This window comes from Mauremys mutica, chromosome 4 (genome assembly GCF_020497125.1).
Source record: "Mauremys mutica isolate MM-2020 ecotype Southern chromosome 4, ASM2049712v1, whole genome shotgun sequence".
Lineage (NCBI taxonomy): Eukaryota > Metazoa > Chordata > Testudines > Geoemydidae > Mauremys > Mauremys mutica.
In genome coordinates this window covers 116,470,940-116,490,916 of record NC_059075.1, presented here as the reverse complement: position 1 = coordinate 116,490,916, position 19,977 = coordinate 116,470,940, and the positions used below count along the sequence as shown (strand labels likewise).

At 47.5% G+C, this 19,977-nt stretch overlaps 1 protein-coding gene across 1 annotated transcript in view; it reads left to right on the top strand.

Moving 5' to 3' along the window:
• Nucleotides 1–19,977, top strand: part of LOC123368701 (NACHT, LRR and PYD domains-containing protein 3-like) — a 62,844-nt gene that overhangs the window by 15,735 nt on the left and 27,132 nt on the right. The window contains exon 6 of the mRNA XM_045013741.1: nucleotides 15,683–15,853. Within this exon, the coding sequence (XP_044869676.1) occupies nucleotides 15,683–15,853 (171 nt within the window). The remainder of the gene's footprint in view (nucleotides 1–15,682; nucleotides 15,854–19,977) is intronic.

Here is a 19,977-nt window from a genome sequence, read left to right as displayed (position 1 = left end):
TAGTTGATTTGGCAAATAAAGCAGTTTCGGGTCAACTGAAACTGTTCACAAATTCAGGTCATATCTGATGAATGGTTTTGACTGAATAAAAATGGGGGGAAAGTTTCCAAAAAAGTCAAAATATTTAGTTTAGACATTTTTGAACCAAAATTTCAAAGTTTGTGTCAAAATGATGTTTTGTTAGGAAAAATTAGCTAAGTTTAATTTAAAAAAAATAGAGTTAAACAAAAACAAAACCTGAAAACTAATAATTTTGTTTAGGGTAGCACAAAACATTTCATTAGAGTCCAAACTAATTTTTTCCTTTGTTTTCATTTAATCGGGAAAAATTGACTTTACTGTTTCAAGTGAACCCAGATAAAATATTTATTTCATATTATTGAGCTCAGGCACTGAACCAAATAATAAACTATTTGTCCAGTCCTACCTGTCACCAGGGTATCTAAGCCCTGAACATACCTATTTATTTAACATTTTTGTACCATATTGGATTTCATTTCTCCCTGACTCACAGGTATGGTTTTTTGGGAGGGGATTGATTTCTTTCTTTCTCTCTCTCTCTGCTCCACCCTTCAACTCCCTTCCTTCTTCTTTCTCTCTCCTCTTACTACACCATCTCCATCTCATGCTAGTTGGTCTAGTTATTCCTTAGTCCTGCCTTGAGTCCAGGGGACTGGACTAAATGACCTATTGAGATCCCTTCCAGTCCTACACTCCATGATTCTGTGCTGATCCTGGAGTTGTTCCTGGGAAAGTCTTTAGCAAAGAGATGATCTTGCATTTTGCTTTGACCATGGCCAGGCCAGGACTCAGTCTGATCCCCTCTGACAAGGAGTTCTACTGCAGGGCTCTAGCTGTTGAGAGTTCTCTGTCCCAATGCCCAAGAGTCTGAGCCTGGGCTCCTCTAGTTGGATTGTCCCTGTGAGCACAGCTCTTCTGCAGGGTGCTGGTGGATGAGCGGTTTGAGACTATGTCTGTGCTAGAGAACTTTGACCTTACCAGCAGCAGCACATCTTCCTAACACACCTGTAACACTGCACAGCCACGTACTTACAGCGATGCACAAGAGATCACATCACCTTTGGATTTTAATAGAATGCAATGACATATTGTCACCTACCATGTCTCTCTCCACTGATTCAGCACAAGCACTGGCAGAGCAGCTGCAGTGGGGCAATAAATATTCCCAGTGCAATCCGACAATGCCCCGGACAGCTCGGATAGCTCAGAGTACTGGCATCATCGTGACAAGCTGCTCACTGAAGCTAAGCAGGCGATTTCATAATGTGGATGAATTAACAAAAGGTGATGCAAAATTAGCAACAGAAAATTGTTTCCAAGTTCCACCCAGCTCTGCTACTTGTACCCCTGCTGCATGCCAGCCCCAGAGCATATGAAGGGAGACTGGCCGGAGACTGTCCCGTCTTTGCTCTGTCTGGCCCCAAACATTTCCCCCACTTCCCCACCCAGGTTAGCAATGCCAGAAATACAACATCTGAATTTCAACTTTAAAACAGAAATCTTGGTTTTATTTGGTCCCTTGAGGATTCTTCTGAAAACCATAAAAGGGAAAAGCAGCAGATAGTGACATTCTCCTGGTGCATGGTGCACATACATTCGTACACATTGCATGGTGTGTTCACTGCCTCAGCAGCAACTTCCATACTGCTGAGATCTGCAAATAAGAACGCCGAGCAGGATAATGAACTAATGAATTAACAGCCAGACGAGCACTACCCTCTGCACTCCCACACCTCCAAGTAACTCCATGTATTTTCCCGTGGTTCTCCTTGCTCCCATCCTCCCCCCGGGAAGCTGCACGTACCCCAGGGACTCCACAACAGGAGGTGAGGAAGAACTCCGAAGTCTCTGGGCTACATGGAGGAGGGGCCCTGAGTGATATTCTCCCTCTGAGCCCAGAGCACGGTCATCTCAAGCTCCCAAAGAGCTACCTGCAAGGGAACAGCTAGTTGAGCTCCAAAACAAACCACAAAACGAGATCTGAAAACATAACAAAACAATCAAAACAACTGAACAAATGACTAAAATCCAGCCCCTCACGAGCACAGACACCCACAGCTGCTGGTGCTCTTCATGATACATCCTGGCCCTGCAGGCCCACAAGCATCATGGCAGAGGGCAGTGGGAGCTGCTGACCCCATCACATCTTCTGCAAGTGAGAGGATATTCCATTCACAACATATGTGCAGATTTTAGGGCAGGACAGAACCATTTAAAGGAGCAATGCCGCAAACTAAAAAACTGAAGTGAGAACATACACTGTAAACCATAGATGTTATGCTCCTGGTTCAGGGAGCTGTGTTAAGAAGTGTGGGTCAGATGCAACAATCCACAGGCCTGCAGCACTTGCAGAGCGTGCTGTTTGTGGACATAGTGCATTGTGTGCATACAAAAGAAAATGGCTAATGTGGCTGCACTGCATCGTTGTAGCTTCCAGTTCAGTCACACTGCTGCAAATTGCAACATGGAGTTTTCTAGTGCACATGCCAGATTGGGACCAATTTCTGGCATTGCAAATTAGTACCAGGACTTTGAATTTTGGGGGATGGGGAATGGGAAGCCAGATGAGTTGCTGGAGCATCAGACAGAGTGATATGCTCACTTTGGTCGTTGTAGATTAAGGATTGATCTGCTGCCTTCTGAATGGGACGCTTAGACCATCCCAAGAGAGAGTGAGTTGTGGCAGTCCAACAGAAAGGTGACATAGCCATGGACGACAGTGGCTAAGGACTAGGGAATAGACGTGCGGAAAAGAATTAAATGGAATATCATTTTGTGTTTCCAGGCCCCAATGGCTTAAAGTAATTCCATGTTGGGGGGGAAAAAGTTGGTCTCCAAAAGGGAGGAGGCTATAAATCCACTACAGAAATTCATGGACTCATAGATTGTAAGGCCAGACGGTACCATTACATCATCTACTCTGACCTCATGTATAACACAGACCATTACATTTCACCCAGTTACCCCTGCACTGAGCCCAGTAACTTGGGTTTAACTAAAGCATCTTCCAGAAAGGCATCCAGTCTTGATCTGAAGACATCAAGAGATGGAGAATCTACCACTTCCCTTGGTAGCTTTGTTCCAATGGTTAACCGCCCTCACTGTTAGAAATTTGTTCCTCATTTCTAATTTAAATTTGTCTGGTTTTAATTTCCCACCACTGGTTCTTGTTATGCCTGTCTCTGATAGACTAAAGAGCCCTGTTGCACCTGTTGCCTGAGTAGAGCTGGGAGATGATTTCTGGTGTGAGTATGAGGCTATTGAGCTGGCTCCAGGAAACCTTCATTACTAGCCATGACAGCCCTTCCAAGTTGTTTAGGTGAAAGGGTGTCAGGAAGCTGGCAGCGTGTCTTTTATTTTACCATTTGACATTTCTCTACCCCAGTTACAAAAAGAAATTGCTATTGTTTGAAACATATACAGTTCTTCCCCATAACACACCTTCCTTCTCCCTCCCCCACCTCCCTCCTCTCCTGCATTCCCCAGGCCCATAAAACCACATGGCCCTGTGATGGGGTGTACAACCCACACGCCAGCCAAGAAGGGGCTGACAACTTGTAGGTTCAATCAGCCCCACCTTGCTACACCAGGAGTAGGTGACAGGCCTAGAGTGAGGGGCTAAAAAGAGAGAACCAAGCTGAGTGGCTGGCTGGCTGGGAAAGGGAGTAGCTCGCTGGCTCTCACTCAGGGTATGTCTACACTACAAGAGTAGTTCGATTTAACTTAGGTCGAATCCAGAAATTATGAATTCGAATTTGTGTATCCACACTAAGGACACTAATTCAACTTTGTGAGTCCACACTAACGGGGCAAGCGTCGACATTGGAAGTGGTGCATTCTGGGCAGCTATCCCACAGTTCCCGCAGTCCCTGCTTCCCATTGGAATGCTGGGTAGAGCCCCCAATGCCTGCTGGGGGAAAAATGTGTCGAGGGTGGTTTTGGGTAACTGTCGTCATTCAACCGTCACTCCCGCCCTCTCTCCCTGAAAGCGCCGGCGGGAAATCTGTTACCGCACTTTTCTGGTCAGTGACAGCGCGGACGCCACAGCACTGCGAGCATGGAGCCCGCTGCGATCATCGCTGCACTTATGACCGTTGTCAACTCCTCGCACCTTATCGTCCACCTCTTCCACAGTCAGCTGCTGAGAAATTGGGCAAGGAGGCTCCGGCAGCATGGTGAGGACATGAAGTGTCAGAGTGGCACAGACCTCTCACAAAGCATGGGATCCCGCGCCGCGGAGATCATGGTGGCAATGGGTCACGTTCATGCTATGGGACGGCGATTCTGGGCCCGGGAAACAAGCACGGACTGGTGGGACCACATAGTGCTGCAGGTCTGGGATGAATCACAGTGGCTGCGAAACTTCAGGATGCGTAAGGGCACTTTCCTTGAACTGTGTGACTTGCTGGCCCCTGCCCTGAAGCACCAGGACACCCGGATGCGAGCAGCCCTGACTGTGCAGAAGCGAGTGGCCATAGCCCTCTGGAAACTTGCCACGCCAGACAGCTACCGGTCAGTAGCGAACCACTTTGGCGTGGGCAAATCTACCGTGGGGGTTGCTGTGATGCAAGTAGCCCACGCAATCATTGACCTACTGCTCTCAAAGGTAGTGACCCTGGGAAACGTCCAGGTCGTCATAGATGGCTTTGCCGCGATGGGATTCCCAAACTGCGGTGGGGCTATAGATGGCACTCACATCCCTATCCTGGGACCGGCCCACCAGGCCAGCCAGTACATTAACCGAAAGGGCTACTTTTCAATGGTGCTGCAAGCACTGGTGGACCATAGGGGACGTTTTACCAACATCTACGTCGGGTGGCCGGGCAAGGTTCATGACGCGCGTGTGTTCAGGAACTCTGGTCTGTTTAGACGCCTGCAGGAAGGTAGTTTCTTCCCAGACCACAAAATAAGTGTTGGGGATGTGGAGATGCCTACAGTGATCCTCGGGGACCCAGCCTACCCGCTAATGCCCTGGCTCATGAAGCCCTATACAGGCGCCTTGGACAGAGAGAAGGAACTCTTCAACTACCGGCTGAGCAAGTGCAGAATGGTGGTGGAGTGTGCTTTCGGACGTCTCAAGGGGAGATGGAGGAGCTTACTGACTCGCTCGGATCTCAGCGAAACCAATATCCCCATTGTTATTGCAGCTTGCTGTGTGCTCCACAATCTCTGTGAGAGCAAGGGGGAGACCTTTATGGCGGGATGGGAGGTTGAGGCAAATCGCCTGGCTGCTGATTACGCTCAGCCAGACACCCGTGCCATTAGAAGAGCCCAGCGGGAAGTGCTGTGCATCCGGGAGGCTTTGAAAGCTAGGTTCCTCAGAGAGAGAAGCTGAACCTGCCCCTGTTTCAGTTACTATTCACTTTTTTCAGCGGTTACATACCCCGTTCACCAGGTTTCCCCCCTTCCAACAGACGCTTAAAAATAAAGTTATTGGAACATTTTTAATTAACAAAGTTTTCTTTACTAACGAATTCGCGTTCAAGGGTTCAAACAGGGACGCAGACTGTGGTGGGTACGGTGTGCAGTGATGTACAGACCGCTTCTACACTCGAGGACTGACAGGCTCCTGCTCCTACAGCGGTCTCTGGGGGGAGGACGGTTACAGGAGGGTGTGCAGGAAGGGGTGGGTTTGCAGGAAGGGGTGAGGGGTGTGTGGGAAGGGTGAGTAGCTGTAGGGGGATGATGGCTCTGGCTGGGGCTCAGGGCATCGGAGAGGTTCATGGCTAGGGTGGAAGGGCATGGTAAGGGCAGCCTGCCTTGCCATTTGTGGATGCCAGGCGCTCGGACCCTGGGGCAGCATACACCTCCCAGACTGACCTGGGGCAGCAGACACCTCCCAGAGTGACCCGGGTGCCTAGTGTCTGCACTCTGTGTGTGACCTGCTGTTGATCCTGCCCCCATGTCCGTACCCTGGTAATGGTGGCTGTCCTATGCAATTAACAAACCCCTCCCCCCCCTTCACACACAGTCTTCTGCAAAGAAACAAGACGGAAACAGTAATGAACAGCAAACTATTTTTAATACTCAACTACACAGTTGGGGGATGAAACTGGGATTTGGGATCGGGTGAGCCAGGAAGGGAAGCAATTCTCATACTTTAGGGAATGAGAGCTGTTTGGTACATGAGCACTGTGCTGGGGTGGAGTGACAGTTTTCACGGTCCCTAGCGCCCCTCCTTCTTGTGATTTTGGGTGAGGGGGGGACAGGACTTTGTGGCGGGGGAGGGCGGTTGCAGATACAGTGCAGGGGGGCTCTCTGCTCCTGCCTGCGGTCCTGCAGAACATCCACAAGGCGCCGGAGCGTGTCCGTTTGCTCCCTCATTAGTCCAAGCAGCATTTGAGTCGCCTGCTGGTCTTCCTGCCGCCACCTGTCCTCCCGTTCGCTGTGTGAGCGCTGCTGCTGAGAGAGGGTCTCCCTCCACTGGCTCTGCTGGGCCGCCTCGGCTCTGGAGCAGGCCATCAGTTCAGCGAACATCTCGTCCCGAGTCTTTTTCTTTCGCCGCCTAATCTGCGCCAGCCTCTGTGAGGGGGATGCCGGGGCAGTTCGGGAAAGAGCCGCAGCTGTGTGATGGGAAAAAGGAAGTGATTTCCTTGCAAAGATACATGTTTGCGAACACTGAACACAGTCTACTCAGTTTCTGTGAACAAGACCATACAGGGCACCTAATCTCATGTGCTCTCAGGACAAGTTCGAATTTTCGGCATTCGCTTTCATTGCCTGGGGTCTTGCACTGGAGATCGGACAAGCGGGGCAGGACAGCAGAATCCGTGTAGCAGCCAGGCCTGGTAAGCCGTAAACTTTAGGCTGCTTAACAGTTAATGGATAGCACTGCCCTCCTGCTGCAGGCAATCTGGAAAGCATAAAGTCTGACCGTATTCGAGCCCCTCGCGGCTGTCCCAGGGAAAGATCCCTGTATGCTTTTCCTCTGCAGCCTCCACCACGTGGCTGTTAAACGACGGTCATTGTTATGCAAAGGAAAAGTCAAGCATTCACAATAGTAACATTACAGTAATTCCCCTAATTAGATGCAGCAGTCGCCGAGCGAGATCACCCTGAGGCGGGTCACTAGGAGAGACAGAGAGCGCATGCTGCGTGAATCCCTGCACAGACCAGGGCCCTATGCTGCCATGCTGGTCGTGGCAATGCTCCCACTATACCTCAGGATGGCCTGGCGCGGAAGAGTGTGCTTCCACGGAGCACCCAATAAGGCACCTCTCCCCAGGAACCTCCTGCGGAGGCTTTTAGAGTACCTCTACAAGAGCTTCATGGAACTGTCCCAAGAGGATTTCTGCTCGATCCCTATATGTATTGACCTTCTTTTCATATAGTTTTTAGTCCTGTTTTTTAAAAAATAAATGTTTACATGTTTATAGCACTTACCGACTGATCCTTCCCCTGATTCAGAGTCCGGGTTAACGGCCGGGGAGGGTTGGTAGGGGATCTCTGTGAGGGTGATGAAGAGATCCTGGCTGTCGGGGAAAGCAGTATTGTAAGCGCTGTCGCCTGCCTCGTCCTCCACAAACCCTTCCTCATCTTCCCCATCGGTGAACATCGCCGAGAAACTGCCCGTCGACACTATCCCATCCTCTGAGTCCATGGTCACTGGTGGGGCACTGGTGGCAGACCCACCGAGAATGGCATGCAGTGTCTCGTAGAAGCGGCATGTCTGGGGCTGGGCTCCGGAGCGTCCGTTTGCCGCTTTGATTTTTTGGTAGCCTTGTCTCAGGTCCTTGATTTTCACGCGGCACTGCGTTGCATCCCGGCTGTATCCTCTGAGTGCCATGGCTTTGGAGACCTTCTTGTAGGTCTTTGCGTTCCTTTTTTTGGAGCGCAGCTCCGAAAGCACAGACTCATCACCCCACACAGCGATCAGATCCAAGACTTCCCGGTCAGTCCATGCTGGGGCCCTCTTTCTACTCTGAGATGGCATGGACTCCTCTGCTGGAGAGCTCTGCATCACTGCCAGTGCTGCTGAGCTCGCCACGATGTCCAACCAGGAATTGAGATTCAAACTGGCCAGACAGGAAAAGGAATTCAAATGTTCCCGGGGCTTTTCCTGCATGGCTGATCAGAACATCTGAGCTCGGACTGCTGTCCAGAGCGTCAACAGAGTGGTGCACTGTGGGATAGCTCCTGGAGCTACTAAGTTCGACTTGCATCCACACCTAGCCTAATTCGACATAGCCATGTCGAATGTAGCGCTACTCCCCTCATCGGGGTGGAGTACCGAATTCGAACTAAAGAGCCCTCTAGGTCGAATTAAATGGCTTCCTGGTGTGGACGGGTGCGCGGTTAATTCGAATTAATGCTGCTAAATTCGAATTAAAGTCCTAGTGTAGACCAGGCCTCAGTGAGAGAAACCTGTCTGGAGCCAGGAAGCTGGGTCAGACTGCTGCAGATCAGGGCCTCCTTGAGGGAACAGCAGCCTGAAACAGGGAGGCCACGTGTGGGTTAAGTAGAAAAGACAGAGCAAATAGAAGGGCTTGGTCCAGCCATAGGCTGGGATGGACAACTCACCCTTTTGGTTTTGTGTTATGTGTGTTGGAACTTGGCTATCCTGGAAGAGGCAGAACTTTGGTGTGAGACTTAACTGGGATGTTAAGTCACCACAGACCGGGTCACATTAGAGGTAGCAGCTGACCATTGAAGATCTTGAAGGGAAACAGAAGCATGGTGAATTGTACCATGGTGGACCACAAGGGGTTGCTGCAAAGGCTGACCCGGCCACAAGCCCTTATTCACCAAACCCCATATGGCTCTGAATTCCCACCAACCCTCTGCAACTCCAGAGTGGCCTTAATTCCCCTCAGCCTTCCTCAAACCGCAGTTGACACGGACTTCACTTAATCCCCTCTTCACCCTGTTGTCCTACTGCTCTACAGCCTCATGGCCCCACACCTCATCCAGCTCCCCAGTGGCCTCCATGGCTCCTTCTCTCCCGCACCCTTAGAATTTTGGGTGATGATGGTGAGCTTTCCCCTCCCCTCCGTTTTCTTCTGAGGGCAGCCAGCTGGTCCAACCCCCATCCGTGTTTTATAGGGCCTGACATGTGGATCCATTGTGCTCCAGTCCTCTGGGCGCAGGTACCAGGGATCTTCCTTTAGGGAAGTGCTGCTGCCCTTACCCAACTTTTCATCTTCCACTGGCAAAAATGAGGTTGCTTGCTAGGCTCCATCTCTGCTTTTTACAAGCAAAGCTGGTGAGGCGGGGAGGGACTTAATCACCAACAGTGTTTTCCAGGATCTCAGGTTGTTCCCAGGGTGGTACTACAGGGTCCAGACAGTTTGGGTTTGCACATTTCTCTGATTTCCAATCCTTGTTCAACTGACTTTAAAGTAGAACCTGAATTTGTAATTTCCAGGCTTAGGGATGACAGTTTAGGATTTGTTTTTAAAAACCCAGCATTTTTTAATCTCTTTCTACAAGGCTGGGGGCAGGTCACAGTAACTTCAATGTCAGCATGACAAAGCCTTCTGTCCAGGAACTGTTTATATGTTGGCTGTGAAGGAAGAGTTTGCTACACAATGGAAGCCCAAACACTGAAACCTCAAACTTTGCCAACAACGGCACATGTACGGGGCATCACAGCCACCTTTATCCACAGAGCAAATTCTTGCCGACACCAATCCCAATGTGATCTGTGAAGCTAGGCAAATGCACTGGCCTTTTCTACAGCAGACTGAGGGTGACCAGAGGAATATGCATTGATTTCTCACTGCAAAGTAAAGGGAATGGAAAAACTCTGTGTAAAAATAAACAACAGTAGAACCTCAAAGTTACAAACACCAGAGGTATGAACTGACCGGTCAACCACACAACCCATTTGAAGCTGGAAGTATGCTATCAGGCAGAAGCAGAGAAGAAAAAAAGAAGCAGCAGCAAACACATTATGTGACTGTGTGTTAAATGTAATCTACTAAAAAAATAAAGGGAATGTTTTAAAAAATTGACAAGGTAAGGAAACTGTTTCTGTGCTTTTTTCATTTAAATTAAGATGGTTAAAAGCAGCATTTTTCTTCTGCATAGTACAGTTTCAGAGTCAGTTGCTCACTCATAGTAAACTATTAAGTCAGTGTTCAGTGGTAAACTTTTGACAGAACAACCATAACATTTTGTTCAGAGTTACAAACATTTCAGAATTATGAACAACTTCCATTCCCAAGGTGTTCGTAACTCTGAGGATCTACTGTTGTAAAGAGAATTAACTATAAAAATGGGACCACTTCCTCCTGGCCTTTTGAAGAGCTTTTGAAGAGGAAATTGTGTGATCATGGGAAACTTTAACTTCCCAGATATAGACTGGAGGACAAGTGCTAGTAATAATAATAGGGCTCAGATTTTCCTGGATGCAATAGCTGATGGATTCCTTCACCAAGTAGTTGAAGAACAAACAAGAGGGGATGCCATTTTAGATTTGGTTTTGGTGAGTAGTGAGGACCTCATAGAAGAAATGGTTGTGGGAACAACCTTGGTTTCAGCGATCATGAGCTAATTCAGTTCAAACTAAATGGAAGGATAAACAAAAATAGATCTGTGACTAGGGATTTTTATTTCAAAAGGGCTAACTTTAAAAAACTAAGGAAATTAGTTAGAGAAGTGGATTGGACTGAAGAACTCGTGGATCTAAAGGTGGAGGAGGCCTGGAGTGACTTCAAGTCAAAGTTGCAGAAATTATCAGAAGCCTGCATCCCATGAAAGGGGGGAAAATTCATAGGCAGGAGTTATAGACCAAGCTGGATGAGCAAGCATCTCAGAGAGGTGATTAAGAAAAAACAGAAAGCCTACAAGGATGGGAGGGATCAGCAAGGAAAGCTACCTGATTGAGGTCAGAACATGTAGGGATAAAATGAGAAAGGCCAAAAGCCATGTAGAGTTGGACCTTGCAAAGGGAATTAAAACCAATAGTAAAAGGTTCTATAGTCATATAAATAAGAAGAAAACAAAGAAAGAAGAAGTGGGACCACTAAACACTGAGGATGGATGGAGGTTAAGGATATTCTAGGCATGGCCCAATATCTAAACAAATACTTTGCCTCAGGCTTTAATGAGGCTAATGAGGCTAATGAGGAGCTTAGGGATGACAAATGGGAATGAGGCTATGGAGGTAGATATTACCACATCCAAGGTAGAAGCCAAACTTGAACAGGGGGCTAAAGCAGGGAGCCCAGATAATCTTCATCCAATAATATTAAAAGAACTGGCACATGAAATTGCAAGCTCATTAGCAAGAATTTTAATGAATCTGTAAACTCAGGGTTTGTACCATATGACTGGAGAATTGCTAACATAGTTCCTATTCTTAAGAAAGGGGAAAAAACGTGATCTGGGTAACTACAGGCCTGTTAGTTTGACATCTGTAGTATACAAGGTCTTGGAAAAAAATTTGAAGGAGAAAGTAGTTAAGGATGTTGAGGTCAATGGTAATAGGGACAAAATACAATATGGTTTTACAAAAGGTAGATGGTGCCAAACCAACCTGATCTCCTTTGGGAAAAAATTTTAGACAAAAGAAATGCAGTGGATCCAATTTACCTTGATTTCAGTAAAGCATTTGATATAGTTCCACATGAGGAATTATTAGCTAAATTGGAAAAGATGGGGATCAATATGAAAACTGAAAGGTGGATAAGGAACTGGTTAAAGGGGTGACTACAACGGGTCATACTGAAAGGTGAACTGTCAGGCTGGAAGGAGGTTACTAGTGGAGTTCGTCAGGGATTGGTTTTGAGACCAATCTTATTTAATCTTTTTATTACTGACCTTGGCACAAAAAGCGGGAACGTGCTAATAAAGTTTGTGGATGACACAAAGCTGGGAGCTATAGCCAATACAGAGAAGGACCAGGATATCATACAGGAAGATCTGGATGACCTTGTAAACTGGAGTAATAGTAATAGGATGAAATTTAATAGTGAAAAGTGCAAGGTCATGCATTTAAGGATTAATAACAAGAATTTTTGTTATAAACTGGGGACGCGTCACTTGGAAGTAACAGAGGAGGAAAAGGACCTTGGAGTAGTGGTTGATCACAGGATCACTGTTAGCCACCAATGTGATATGGCTGTGAAAAAACCTAATGCAGTCTTGGGATTCATCAGGCAAGGTATTTCCAGTAGAGATAAGGAGGTGTTAGCACTGTTATGCAAGGCACTGGTGAGACCTCATCTGGAATATTGTGTGCAGTTCTGGTCTCCCATGTTTAAGAAGGATGAATTCAAACCAGAACAGGTACAGAGAAGGGCTACTAGGATGATCTGAGGAATGTCTTATGAAAGGAGACTCAAAGAGCTTGGCTTGTTTAGCCTAACTGAGAGAAGTCTGAGAGGAGATATGATTGCTCTCTATAAATGTATCAGAGGGATAAATGCCAGGGAGGGAGAAGAATTATTTAAGCTCAGTACCAATGTGGACACAAGAACAAGTGGTTATAAACTGGCCATCAGGAAGTTTAGACTTTAATTAGATGAAGGTTTCCAACTATTTCTGACTATTAGTGGTAAATATGCCCAATGGCCTATGATGGGATGTTAGATGGGGTGGGATCTGAGTTACTACAGAGAATTCTTTCCTGGGTGTCTGGCTGGTGAGTCTTGCCCACATGCTCAGGGTTTAGCTGATCACCATATTTGGGGTCAGGAAGGAATTTTCCCCCAGGGCAGATTGGCAGAGGCCCTGGGGGTTTTTCACCTTCCTCTGTGGCGTGGGGCATGGGTCACTTGCTGGAGGATTCTCTGCACCTTGAAGTCTTTAAACCACAAGTTGAGGACTTGAATAGCTCAGACATAGGTCAGGACAGTGGTCCCCAACCTTTTCGTCTGGTGGGTGCCAGATGAAGGACCGTGGCGGTGGTGGAGCACCCGCCGAAATGCCGCCGAATTTCTGCGGCATTTCGGCAGTGCCGCCTCTTGATGACGTCGCTTGTCGGCGGCAAGTGACATCATCAAGAGGCATCGCTGCCAAATTTCTGTGGCATTTTGGCAGCGATGCCTCTTGGTGATGTCACTTGCTGCCGACAAGTGACGTCATCGAGAGGCGTCGCCGCCGAAACGCCTCAGAAATTCGGTGGCATTTTGGCGGGTGTTCCACCGCCGGCTAGGATGTGGGCGCATTTAGATGCCCCTGCGGGCGCCATGGTGCCCGCGGGCACCGCATTGGGGACCCCTGGGTCAGGGGTTTGTTACAGGAGTGGGTGGGTGAGATTCTGTGGCCTGTGTTGTTCAGGAGGTCAGATTAGATGATCATAATGGTCCCTTCTGACCTTAAAGTCTATGAGTCTATGAGCTAATGTGTCAAATTGGTTTCAAATGAAACAAAGGTGTTTTTTTTTCTAAAATGTTGGTTGGCATTTCCAAGGGCTTTAATTTGCCCCAAATAGAACATCAAGTCCCTGGGGAAAGGCCCCACTCAGATGGGCATGCAGGCATGAGGGAAAAAATTATTAGGATGGATAGACTAGTAAGTTCAAGACACACTGGGGAGGAATCTCAGAGGAGTCTATACTATCACCTTAGCTTCGTAAAATGTGACACGATGGACCAGTCACATGAGCCTGAAGCTTGTTCACTCTGAGCCAGAATCACTGTTGGTAGGAAAATGACTTTCCGTGTAAGGAAATTAAGCTCCATTAACCAAGTGATTCAAAAGGAGGTTTCATCAGCTTTATCCCATGACACCGGGGAATGGACGTGTTACAACTTGGCCCAGTACCACTCTGGAGGATTGCCAGGCTGTTGTGAGTGGGGCCCAATCACTGGGTGACACCTGCTTCTAAGCCAGGTGAGCCTGGGTGTGGTCTAGTGCCTGTTTCCAGGTCTGGATCTTTGGGGTCATTCCTCAGCCCTCTTGTCTGATGTCCTTCCTTGGAATGTGAGGTGCTGCCTTCCCATTGCCCTAGGCCCTGAAATCAGTGTCTGAGATCTCCCAAGTCCCACCTCCAGTCAGACTCACACCCTGCTCCAGCGCTCCACCTGGGTTGTGGGTTCTCTGGGCTTCTAGCTTGTCACCTTCAGGGATAATGTGGCAGGAAAGCAAGGAACACAGGCTTGGCACAGGGGCTTATTAATCAGAGACTTTGTCTTCAAAGCACTCAGGGGTTACAGGTCTTTGAAAAGCAACAGAAGTCCTGAGATCCCTCCTCCTTGAGTCTTATCGGGCCCTTCCCACAAGTCCGAGGCATGTCAGGGTTTCAGGCTGGGCAGAGTCCCTCTTGCCCTCTCTCGCTAATGTACATCCTGCTTATATGTCATGATGGTCATACCCATCCCCTGAACAGAGCAGCTCTGGGGTCTCTGTCACCTTGCCATGTGACCCACTGGGTTGCCCCTGCACCCTCTCCTAGTCATGCTTTTCCTGCCTGTGGCCCCTCTGTTCCATGGGGGTGGGCCAGAAGTTGAGATAAACACAGTCAATGACTCCAGAGCATAGTCCTGATGGCTTCTCAGTGACAGTCCTTCAACTGCCTGTCAAGCACCTTTCCTGCTCAGGAAATGCTGTTCACTGGCTTGTCCTGGGCAAGTTCAGACATGTGTTCAACAACTAATACAAAATGGGCTTTGTAATTTTGTACGGTCACACACACACACACACACACACACACACACACCTCTCTGACACAGGATTTCAAAACTGTCAAGCCCTGTATGAACCGGATAATTAGGGCTGCAGGGATGGGACTTCCTGAGAGGCTGATGAAAGAGTCAGTCAAACTGTTTTTCTGTGAGGATAATAGAGGGTGTCATGTGGACCTGTTTGCACCCTGCCAGAACCCCTTTCCACGGGTAGATGGTTGATATGACTCTAGGAGGACATGAGCCCCCTGCTCCTGCATGTGGCCTCATGCCCAGTCAGCCCAATGCAGTCGGCTTTGGCCATCTGAACCAGAGCTGAGAGCCATACCTGGCCTGGGCAGTATGAGGCTGTGAGGGTTATAGAACCCTTGTCTCTTCTGAAATGTGCCAGTGCCTGTGTCACCAGGAGCTGGTACCAAGGTCCACAGGAGCATTCTTCTCCCGGAGGTAGAGAGAGCCCCCCTTGCTAACATTATCTATTCTTCAGGCTATCAGCAGAAGGCTGGTAGGTTCTTGTTCAGGGATGTGGCAAAGAGAGACCTCCCTCTGTCTAGTGCCCTCTGAGACTGGGCTCTCTAGGGAAATTCCAGCCTTTTCTACTGTATGATCAAGAGAGGGGTGGGACTTGAGACTTGGTAAAGTGGAACCATCCCTGAATCCTGAATGTTTAAGTCTACCATAGATGGTGTCTTATTTGCTGAGCCCTCAATTGAAAAGATGCAGCAAGAGAGAAGAAAAGGCTCCTCCCATCCACAAAACTATAATAGACCTTCCAGTGCAGCAGCAGGAGCATTAATTCCCAGTGAGATTCCCCTCCCCACCCCTGTCTTTTCTTATTATCAGATGCCCAAGTGTTTCTGCTCAGAGATAGAAAACACTCATATGTGGAATACAGGATCAATGAGATCTACAGATGCACATGGATTGAAATCCACACATGATCATGTGATCCCCACCATCCATTACTACAGCTCTGTGATTTCCCCCTCCCCACTCCCACTCCCAAATAAAAGAATCTTTCTAGAAACCCACAGCAGGGACTGGACAGACAGAAGGTCTCATTTTCCTCTCTGCTTACCTGTCTCTTGCAGGTTTTCTGATTGCCATTTGACAGCTGCTTGCTGTGAGGATCTCTCCTCTATTCTTGGTACCAAACAGACCTTGGTTGAGTTGCGCCTGGCAGGAAACAGCCTGGGAGAATCAGGAGTGAAGCTGCTGTGTGAGGGACTGAGGCATGCAAACTGCAAACTGCAGAAACTGGGGTGAGTATTTACCCTTTTTTTTCTGTAAAGGAATCCATGGAGTGTGAGGATGGTGTAAGATGTTGGCTCCCTGCAGGTACATGAAGGGGGTGTCTACATTGCAAAAAAGACCCACAGCAGGAAGTCTCAGATCCCAGATCAACTGATCCAGGTTTATACTACAGGACTAAAAATAATAGCATAGGTGTTCCTGCTCAGGCTGGAGCATGAGCTCTAAGATCCACCCCCTGAGCAGGATTCCAGACCAAGCAGGAACATCTACGCTGCTATTTTTAGCTCTGTAGCACAAGCCCTGCAAGCCCAAATCAGTTAATCCAGGCCCTGGGACTCGCTGCAGTGTAGACATACCTGAAGAGGCTGAACACTGAGTGTCCCTCCAGCCCCTGGTGTCTCAGTGGCTCCCAACAGTCTGCTAGCCTGTCACATTCAGTAAATGGAATTTATCAATAACGATGGGCACATATTGGAGCAGTAGTTCCAATCCCCCTGAATCTGAAGGATAAATCATCATATATAAATGATTCCTAATGTGTCCCTGGCATTTAAAACTATTGCAGAATCTTAATCGCTTTGATAAAAGCCCCGCTTTATCATCATTTTAATTATTTTTAAAATAATTTTACACTTGTTTTGATTTACAACTAATAAAAGCACAAGAGGCCCCAGGAGCCTGATGACCCTATATCTCCCAGTCGTCCCTTATAGACACATTCCCACGCTGAGAACGATGTGCGTCTCAGGGGAACTGTGGGAGGGATTCTGTCTCAGGAAGGAAGAATTTTTCCTATAACTCCTTCATGTGCCAAGGGAGGGGAATTTGCCTGCAGCTAACCCCCCTTCAGGAGGTACAGCATGTTTTTTTGTTTTACCCAGTCACCTCTGCTGGCCATTACATACAGGTGTATTTTATCATGGCTCCTTTCTGCTCTTCCCTGCATCCTTTAGTGAGTCTTCTGCCCCTAACGTAGGGAAAGAAGAAGGAGACTGTGTTTATGGGGGGGGCTCAGCACAAGACACAAGGAGAGGGAGGTGTCATCCCTTTTTTACTTGAGCATTTAGCCAAAATTTGGGTTCCTGTGTATTGTTTGCTAGAAGGAGAAATTGGTGATGGATCCAGGTATCTTTGATTCAGTTTTGTTTATGAAGACTGCACACAGTCCCATTTCCTCAGACACAGGAAGAATCAAACAGGAAGTAGTTTCTTTGCTCAAAGCTCACGCCTCTTTCAGCAACACAGAGATGCCACAAGCTCTCTCTGGGCTTTTTCTTAGGGAAACATCTCCAGTGCTTGTTCGGGTGCCTTGTTCTGCCCTTCTGTCTCTCGCTCTGTGGTATTTCTGTCTGTTCTTTTCTCGTACACAGACAAAATCAACCCACTGCCCTGGGTTTATCAGATCGTCATGGAACCCCCTTGTGCCACATGGTAAGCTCCTGCTCCAGCCATGCACATGGCCTGTGTGAAGCCAAAACAGAGGCCTGTATTGGCTTCAGCAGTCTATTCTATAAAGTAGCTCAATTAATTTTTTTACATCGAATAAAAGGCAGCTATTATTACGCCCAACCTATAAACAAGGCTTCCTGTGGTCTCCCCGCCCCTTGTGCACCTTTTGAGTAGCCGTCTCAGCGTGTGAACTGTAACATTCACTGTTTTCAGCTCCTGCCTGGCTGAGGTGTGTCTGGCCTGTGAGGTACTCACAGTAGGAGGTGAAACTATTCTCAGCAGAGGGAAGGCAGGAGTTTGTAGAAAGACCTTTGACACACAGCCCCTCTGGGTAATAGAAAAGCATTTAGTCACTATTGTCACAATAGCCACTGCAGTAGCTGTTCTAATAATAGACGAGGCTCTCTGGGTTACGTCAGGTACCTGTGACATTCCAGCAATTGATGGGCCTAATTTTTCAGTAACCAATATGCCACTTGATAACCATGTCATAGTCTTAGAGAAGGTGGCCACAGTCTTAAGATTCATTAGGGAGGCAGGACTGACTGTAAGCCCCGCAGAGTGTTCATGAGAAAGGTACATAGATGCTCCAGCGTGTAAGGCCGGGGTGTCAAACTCACTTGAAGAGCGTTGAATTCTATGGTTACCTATAGTCCATAGGTCAGGCTATAAATACTATATTTTTTCTGTGATGCACAGTGGAATGCCCCCCTCATGACAGAGATCCAGCTGAGAATATGGCCTTTATGTAGTAACTAAATGTTTTGTTACTATTTATTGTTTGATTAGTGCTTTATTATTGCATTCATCATCAGTGGAAAAATCTGCTCACCTTTAAGCCCATTGCTTTTCTGCCTTTGGTTTCTCTTCCTTCTCTATCCTCCTCTCTCTGCTTTCTCTTCTGCTGTCTCCTGTGTGTTCTCTGTATTTCCTTCCCTGCAGCAACTTCCAGTTCCCAACCCAGCAGGCTTCGCTCCCATCCCCTAATCCCCTAATTCTACCCGCTACAATGATAATTGATTCAGCAGTTGATGTTGGCACTGAAATCTCACTGGCGAGCAATAAAGTTGATAGTACAGTCAGATTACTGGGGGACAGGAGAGTTCCCATTCCTGAGTGATTGCTTCAGGCTCTCTGCAGACTCAGGCTGACTTCAATGTATCTGTTACAAACTTGGCTCACATTGGTGATCTCTGTTGCCATGAGGGCCGGAAACTTCCTTTTGTCTGTCGGACACTAAATCAGCCTATAGGCCAGACCCCAGTCTATGTTACTTATGTATGAAACTTCTGGGGGTCTGAGCCCCTCTTCCTGCCTCCCATGTGTAAACCATAATGCTAAATACCTGATGGAGTGGGCGATGAGAATTCCCACTGAGATGAATGGAGCAGTTCACACCTCTCGGAGCTATTGTTTCAGGTTGTTTTCATCTCCATGCCGTGTTCTCATTCAGCTGAGAATGTCTCATTGAGATGAATGGGCCACTTCACACCTCTCTGAGCCTACTATCCTGCCGATAGATGTGTAGAGCTCCTTTCTCTACACTAGGCCCACATTTGGGGTTCCTCACAGCTACACCACATAAGAACATAAGAACGGCAGTGCTGAGTTAGGCCAAAGCTCCATCTAGCCCAGTATCCTGTCTTCCAACCGTGGCCATTGCCAGGTGCTTCAGAAGGAATGAACAGAACAGGTCATCAAGTGATCTATTCCCTGTTGCCCATTCCCAGCTTCTGCAAATAGAAGCTAGGCACTTCCCCTGGCCCCTCCAAGCTCACCGAGAACAGTTTCACAGCCGCATTTCGGGATTCACCAGCCCACTTGAAAATGCAGCCATGCTCTACCCTAACCTTCAGTTTAGCTGAACACACACTTGTGGAACACAGGCTAATGGACATAACAGATGCCCGTAGAAGGACCCCAGTGTAAACTTTTCTTTTACAATCCCACTGCTACCAACACCAAGGTTAAGATTCATTGCTGAGCTTTTAAGAGGTGCAACAAAGATCTCACATTCCAGAGGGAGGGTGGAGCTAAGTGGATTTAAACCACCTTTATGCCTCTGAGATCCCCAGGATGTTAATGGACAGCTCTGCAGCTTGCAACAGATGAGAATCCCAATAGCTGGTAAAGCAGAGTAATTGTTTTAAAGGAAAAGAGACTTTGATTCTGGAAGAGTGTGTCCCACAGGGAGCTATTCTGGTCAATGTCCTTGTATAGACAAGCCCTCAGTATCTATCCATCATGTTTAAGGCCTGATCTACACTTAAAATTTAGGTCAACATAGCTACAAGGCTCATAGGTGTGGAAAAGTCAATAAAAATAAAAATAAGTTAAAAATTCAACCACTGGTGTAAATGCAGCTAGGTTGATACAAGAGGATAATGTATCTTCAGTTTGTCTATTTTGGTCATAGTCTCCTTGATCTGGGTGATATTTCTTTCTAAAGCACTGAGACTTTTAGTCTACAAGAAAGAGAAACTATAATTTACAACTGGCTTCCTATACAATTCCATTATTCTTCATTTTCCTCACCAGTCTCTATGCATTTGTTTATTGATATGTTGCAAATCCTTAGATTAAGGGTCATGGGGACTATGGTAAATGCTTCTTGGCTTTCCATGCTGGAATTTCAATTGAGAGGAGAGGACTGGATAGTCAGATGTGCTCATTCTCTAATCTG